At 40.1% G+C, this 7,507-nt stretch overlaps 1 protein-coding gene across 1 annotated transcript; it reads left to right on the forward strand.

Annotated features, from left to right (window-relative positions):
• The first annotated feature begins 499 nt into the window (after nucleotides 1-499).
• Nucleotides 500-2,925, forward strand: LOC121168745 (olfactory receptor 5V1-like). The gene is made up of 2 exons (XM_040999056.1): nucleotides 500-548; nucleotides 1,994-2,925. The coding sequence occupies exons 1-2, from the start codon at nucleotides 500-502 to the stop codon at nucleotides 2,923-2,925; spliced, it is 981 nt and encodes a 326-aa protein (XP_040854990.1).
• The last annotated feature ends 4,582 nt before the right edge of the window (nucleotides 2,926-7,507 follow it).

The following is a 7,507-nucleotide window of genomic DNA, read 5'->3' on the forward strand; positions in this document are numbered from 1 at the left end:
TTAGAAAAACATTTGAATTTAGTACCTAAAATTTCACCTTTAAGCAGAAAAGAAAGAATAATATATTAAACCCAAGGCAAACAAAAGCAATGAAATAATAAAGAAATCAATGAAATGGAAAACACTAGAGAAAGTTAATAAAAATAATCTTGCTGTTTGAAAAGGTCAATAAAACAGATGAATTCTTAACCCGACTCATTAAGGAAAAAAGCTAAAAGACAGCAATTATAAATATTAGCATTAAAGAGAACAATACTTATCCTATATTAAAAGGATAACTATGGATACCATATACAATTCTATGCTCATAAATACTACTTAGATGAAACATACTCAAAAGAATCAGAACGCATCAAAACTCACTCAAGATTAAATAGATAATATGGATATGTACATATATTAAAGAAGCTGAATTTGTAGACTGCAAGATGATTTTATTTCCACCAATGAAGGAGAAAAAAAACCCACACGTCTCTAACTCAGGAGCTGCAGGCTGGCTATGGATGCGGGATTTCACCCTGAAGTGAGCTTTGAAGTGGTTACTACTGGTATAACAACAAGAACAGAAGAGTCAACGGAGGGAGCATCCAGTTCAGGCAGTTCAAACCGTGATTATTTTCAGCCACTGTTGTTCTTAATGAGGAGCTCCAATATGAGTGCCTACATAGGCCCCGCTGAAGAGCAGCCAGCATGGAGGGTGCCCTCTGCCCTGTTGATCAGGACCTCCTTGGCCAGGCACTACTGCGTGCAGAACTCCATTACTGCTGAATCCTTTCATAACCTGAGAGTCAATGCCCAATAAAATATGACTGTCAAAAGAATAGGTTTATACCTTAAGCCCTTCCCTAAAAGAAAAGCACAGGTTCATAGGGCTTCATTTTTACTATTTTTACTATTCAAGAAAAAAGTAATAATACTTCTATACCTAGAAATCTAGATAATATAAGAAAAATCTCCCAACAGATTCTGTAGGGCCTGTGGCACACTGAGAATAAAACTAGACAAAGATAGTACAAGAGAAGATAGCCATAAACTAATATCAGCCTTCATGAATAAAGATTCAAAAATCCTAATCAAAAACTGCCAAAATGGTCTGAGGTCAATTTCAACTGATTGTGATATATTATTCTATTATTTTTTATATACTTCAGGCTCAAACTTCAAAAGGCTTATATATTTCACATTAATAAACTAAATAAGAAAATACATATATCATCTCAGAGGATACAGAATAATAATATGAGAAAATTCAACAATCAATCATGCTTATTTAATATCAGTAATACTGAGATAAAAGGTAACTTTTCAACTGGTAAGGAACATTCTGCCTAGGTAATATGTAAAGTACATAATTTACATTACCTCAGGCTGCTTTTTCCAACAATTATAAAATAGATGCCATTAACAGCAGAACACAATGTGAAAAGAAAGGAACAGAGATCAGCTACATGCAGTAAGCAGTGAATGTAGGATCTCAATCCACACAGACCTAGTTCAAGAGCCCACTGTTTCTGCTCTTATCTCACCTCCAAGCTTTAAAAGAAACAGACAATGCAATTCACAGACTAGATCACAGATTAGATAACTTCATAGAAAATTGGTATTATATCAACTTTTTTCAGTAGATTTGCTGAAGTCAAACCTTAGGCACTTAAAATTTACCTTCCTTTCATAATTAAAATATGCTACTATAAAAAGTAAGATATTTAAAGCCACTAAGTCAACAGTGAAGCTTAATGTTAGCAGGAATATACTGTAGAGTCAGAGAGAAATTAACTTCAGTAAGTTGGAATCAGTAGCTTATTGTAGGTTATGACAAGATTTTCATTTTTTCTCACCAACCAGCAGACATGCAAAAAACCATGAGGAGTTGTGACCTTAAAGAAGACTTACTTCTCTCCATAGCTCACACTGCTTTCCAGGCACTGTTTGACTTAATCCATTTGGTGTGCTTCCAATAAAGTGTCAACATGATTTCTTTATTGTTTCATAGCTGTGACACCGTTTCCAATGAACAATCAAACCTATGTCACTGAATTCATCTTCTTGGCATTTTCCAACCACCCCAGTCTCCAGGGCCTCTTCTTCCTGGTCTTCCTGGTCATCTACCTGGCAACACTCCTAGGAAACCTGCTCATAATCACGGCCACCAGGGTCAGTCCTGCTCTCCACACGCCCATGTATTACTTCCTCAGCAACTTGAGTTTCTTGGACATCTGCTACACGTCTACCACCATGCCAGTCATGCTGGTGAACTTCTTCCGGGACAAGAAGACCATCTCCTACAACGGATGCCTTTCCCAGCTGTTCTTCTTTGTCACATGTGCTGGCACTGAATGTGTCTTGTTGGCCGCTATGGCTTATGACCGTTATGTGGCCATTTGCTGCCCTCTTCAATATCCAGTTCTCATGAGTGCCAAGGTCTGTGCTTCCTTGGTGACTGCCTCCTGGCTGTGTGGACTGGTCAATTCTCTGACACACACAGTGCTGACAGCCACACTCACTCTGTGTGGACCCAACCACATCAGCCACTTCCTCTGTGACATCCCCTTGCTCCTGAAGCTCTCCTGCTCAGACACCTCTGTCAATGAGTCTGTGCTGCACGTGGCCAGTGCCACCATCGGCCTGAGCCCCTGCCTGTTCACTGCAGTGTCCTACATCTGCATCATCTCTGCCATCCTTAGGATTCCCTCTGCTCAGGGCAGGAGCAAGGCCTTCTCCACCTGTGCATCCCACCTCACTGTGGTGGTGGTATTTTATGGAACAGCCAACCTTAATTATGACAGGCCCAGTGAAGGCTACTCCCTGGACATGGACATCTTGGTGTCTGTTCTCTTCTGTATTGTGCCCCCCATGCTGAACCCCATCATCTACAGCCTGAGGAACAAGGAGGTCAAGGGTGCCCTCAAGAAGCTGGCTACATAATGCACATTGTCTGGCACTATCAATTCCTAGATCAATAGTCCTTGACCTGGGATGTACAGTCACCTAAAAAAAGTCCTGAAGTCTCTGTAACATAGTTATGGGAAGTCTACAGCCACAATTTTTAAGTTCCACTAAGCCAAATTTTCAATTTGATTTTTCTAAGAACCTCTTTCTCTTCTTCTTTGTAAGTACCCTGTTTCCACTTTACAAAATCAAGGTACGCTAGCCCCTCTGAGTGTGTTTCAATCCATCTGTATCCTGCATCCTCTCCAAAACACAAGGGTAGGAAACCTAGAGATTTTATTTCCCAGACTCCCTTGCCAAAAAGCTTCCAGGTCAAATACTGCCAATAGGTACCATAAGCATGAAGTTAGAAGGAAAAGAATAACTAATTTTATTTTAGTTCAGAGAAAGGAGAGATGAAATTGTAATTTTTTTTAATTTCTTGGCAATGGCAGCAGCATTTAGCACTGCAAGTTCAGGAACAGAGATCTGAGATGGCAACTGCTATTTTTTAACCCTCAGAAGGTTGCAAAAGTAAGGGATAAATGTCTCCATATAGAGAGGTTAGAAGCCTCCAAATTGGGGATAACAATACCACTTTCCTTTTGTCTCCCCAATAATATATTTCCCATGTTAAATACCCATACGGTGATATATTTGAAGTAGTTTTTGTATTTTCTCTATGGGCATTAATAAAATCACAATCCTTAAGAAAGAAGACTCTTGGGAAGAGAATCCTAGAGTTAGTTTTGTCTAACAGCTAAGCAGGTGCTTTAAAAGGTCAGCAGTCGTCTTCTGAAATAAAATACATTACAAACTAGGCTTTGGGAAACCAAGGAACTGCTGTGACAGACTTTCATGGTGGGAACAAAAACTACATAATCAGTTATCAACAGCAATGGGAAGCTTATGGCAGGAAAATGACCAGCTCATCATTAAATCCCTCCCTCAAGAAAAGGTCAAAAATCAGAAAATATTTTATCTCTTAAAATCTATGAAGCTTATTATTGTAATAAGAATCTGGTTCTGTGGATTGCAAACTTACCAAGTAAATTATAAATCCAAAGTTTCTCCAGGTCTCTGATGTTTCAGCTGCTGACTGGAAAATGAGAGGAAACCTGCTTAGTAAACTGGTAAAATCCTACAACCTTGAACTCTTTATTTCCTTAACCTTCCTTGTCTTCCTAAGTGGCCCTTCCTCTCTTATCTGAGATCAGCTTTCTCCAAGTTGAAGCAACTATGATGACCTCAGTGGGGCCATCACAGGTATGCTAACACTTACTTACGAAAGGCAGCACGACAGAGAGTGAGGAGACACAACGATATCTTCCATGAAAAGATTCATTTGACAAACGACTGACAACAGCTGGGCCTGGGCCAGCTCCATTCCAGGAGACAGGAACTCCATCTGCGGCTCCCACATTGGGGACGGGAACGCAAGTACTTGGATCTACCACCCGCTGCCTCTCAGGAACATTAGAGAGAGGACTGGAGATGTGGGGTAGCCAGGACTTAAACAAGACACTCATACGGCATGTGAGCCTCTGAAGCAACAGTTTAAATCTGTCGCTCTGCAAGCTTGACCCTCTATCATCCTACATTGCTACCAGACTCTTGCTAGGGATCTAATCCCAGAATACCCTGGAGGAATGGCACAAAGAATAGGCCAGAAGATTCTAAGATTCATGCTAGAAAAAAAAAAAATCAAGGCTTTGCTATTTTTCATGATAGAACCCCTTGAGAATATGTATGACAATAGCTTATTAGGGTGCTAGACCAAAGAAAACAGAACATATTGCTGGATCATATTAATAGATTCAATGGGTACATTTGCCAACAACTTTAAGTTCAGTGGAGTAGCTCTAACAGTTTCTTGGTTGGTTGAATGAAACCTAGAATCACTGGTGAGTTACATTCAATAACTTTCAGATACCAGAGCTAAGGTAAAGGGTGAGACTCAAAGGTTTCAGGAAATAACATCAGAATGAAACTGTTTTCTATGACCCCCTTACTGTAGTCCCATGAACAAAGTACTGAGGGAGTACAGAGCCCACACCAATGCTTCCTCCCAAATGCCTTGATCGAGGGAGCTCCAGCATCTTCACAAGGTTTGCAGTGGCTGTCCTTTGCAGACAGGGAATAACATTAGAGAGGTCATCAATGAAGTGGGGGGCCCCAAGTGCAGTGGTGATGATGGGATTCTCAAGTGGGTGAGACCATGTGGCTCAGCAATAAACAGAACCTTATAATCAGCAGTAGCTAAATGGCAACAGTATCTATAGATCTGAAATACCATCATGTGTGACTAAACAAAGCAGACAAGGTCTGAGAAGTACTTCATTAAGTGACATGATCATTGTACACACGTTGCAGAATGTACATACACAAGCCTTTAGATGGTATAGTCTACTATTTGCCTAAGCTGTATGGTACATACTGTCACATATGCAGTTGGTCACTATCTGAAACATCATCATGTAGTGCATGATTGAAACAGGCCTCCCACTAGAATATTATGTTTCTATATAATATGAAAGCTGTTAAGTCTGATGACTGCAATCATCGCTTCAATCATTCCAATGAGAACAACTCTTCCCGATTCTCAAACCCCTTGAACTAACTCACAGGGCCAATGAGGTTTGAAGGATCCTGCGGCATGTGGAATGCCATGTAAAGTCTCTCAAGGCCAGGAGGGGGAGTCATAGAGCTAGTTGCTTAAAATGCCAAGTCATGTCTTTTTCTGCATACTCTTCTGCTTCTGAGAAACAGCTCATGACTTGTATTGTGTCCCCCAAGATACTAAACTTCTGGACATGGGATACAAAGTAACAAACTGATCTGAGCTTTCCATATGAATGGCATGTTCTCTGTCTCAGCAAACACTAATGGGGGTGATTGAAGCAACACATCAAAATCAAGTAGAGAGGATATGTACCGTATTAGGATCAAAATGTGCCCAGAGGCATACATTAACTACCTGTACAACCGATTCAGATCCCACACTTTTGAGGCAGGCAATTGGTGTAGTAATTAAGCCAACCATTTGGAATGCCCTCATCCTACATCAGATTACCCAGTTAGAGGCCTGGCTAGTTCACTGCCAATGCAGATTCCTAATAACGCAATTCAGGGAGGCAACAAGTGAAGGTTAAGGTACTTGGATCCTGCTGCCTGCATGGGAGACCTGGATGAAGCTCCAGACTCCTGGTCTTGACTCTGGCTGCTGCAGACATTTGGGAAGTAAGCCAGCAAATGGAAGATGGATCTCTCTCTCTCTCTCCCTTTTCCTTTCCCTCTAGTTTTCCCTCTTATTTCAAATATAAAATTTAAAAAAAAAGATTTTCACACCCCTTATTATACTGCACTGGCACTGCTCTCAATACATACAAACGACCTTACAGGGAGTTCTCTAAGGCTGGTTTATGGAAGAAAAGAAACTCAGTTTACAGAGAGTTCCACAGGATACTCTGACAGTAGCCAGGATGGAATGATAAATGATGATACGGCTTTGTGATCAAACTTGGGATTGTCCTTGAAGGATGATAGGGAACAGAAATCCTCACAGTGGGCAAAAACTGAGGAGTAATTCTGATCATTTCTTCTGCCCAGAAAGAGAAATTACCAGAAATACAACTAGATGCCACTTCACAGAGTAGATAATGATTTGTATTGATAGTCAAAGACTGAGAATAAGGATGGAATGTTCCTAGCAGGAAAATTTAGAGTTGTGAAAGAACCTCTCAGAATGAGGACTGATTATGCGAATTCTCATAAAAGCACCCTTACTACAGAGCACAATTCTCTCAGTAATCAAATGGAAAATATGGCATGCTTGGTAGAAACCAATATTTCCTAACTCACCCAGTGCTTGCTCAACAGACTCAGGTAGAACAGTCATGATGACAAGGAGAGATGGATTAGGCTTCTCACTGGTTCCACCAAGACTGAATGCACAGCCTGCCTCGAGTGGAAACCAATGTAAAGTCCCCTGCATGATACTATTCTCATCAGTGGAAGACTGATTATGCTACACCACTTCCATTATAGAAAACAGAAATTCTCATAGTGAAACAGACATTTTTACTTCCATCAGTACCATTATACACAGACTTGTGGAATGTCTTAGTTGTCATAATATCACACATAACATAATTTAGTGGTCCTGGATTTCATTTCACTGAAACATGCTGCAGCAAATTTCCCTATCATGTACCTTATTAACAAAAGTCAATCTTATAGAATGTTGGAATCACCAATTGGAGAAACTCTTAATGAACCAGCTGGGAAACAACATGTGGATACTTCAGACAAGATGCAGCACGTCAGTCCTCCCTGTCCCCCAAGAATGTTTCAATACCCCCTTGTGTAGATCTGAAACTGCAGACAGTACTAAATTCTGTATGTACTGCATTTTCCTATGCATAAATTTATATATAATGAAGTTGCATTTACAAATTGGCACAATGAGAGATGAGCAATAATAAGTAGTGGCAGAATAGAAAAAAATATACTGTAATACCTTACATTTTCACTTTTTACTTTAAATGCAAGAATTTTGTAGGTGCTCTTTGGCATATCG

The sequence above is a fragment of the Ochotona curzoniae genome, unplaced genomic scaffold (genome assembly GCF_017591425.1).
Source record: "Ochotona curzoniae isolate NIBS_2020 unplaced genomic scaffold, NIBS_Ocur_1.0 scaffold_1037, whole genome shotgun sequence".
NCBI classification, from domain to species: Eukaryota; Metazoa; Chordata; class Mammalia; order Lagomorpha; family Ochotonidae; genus Ochotona; species Ochotona curzoniae.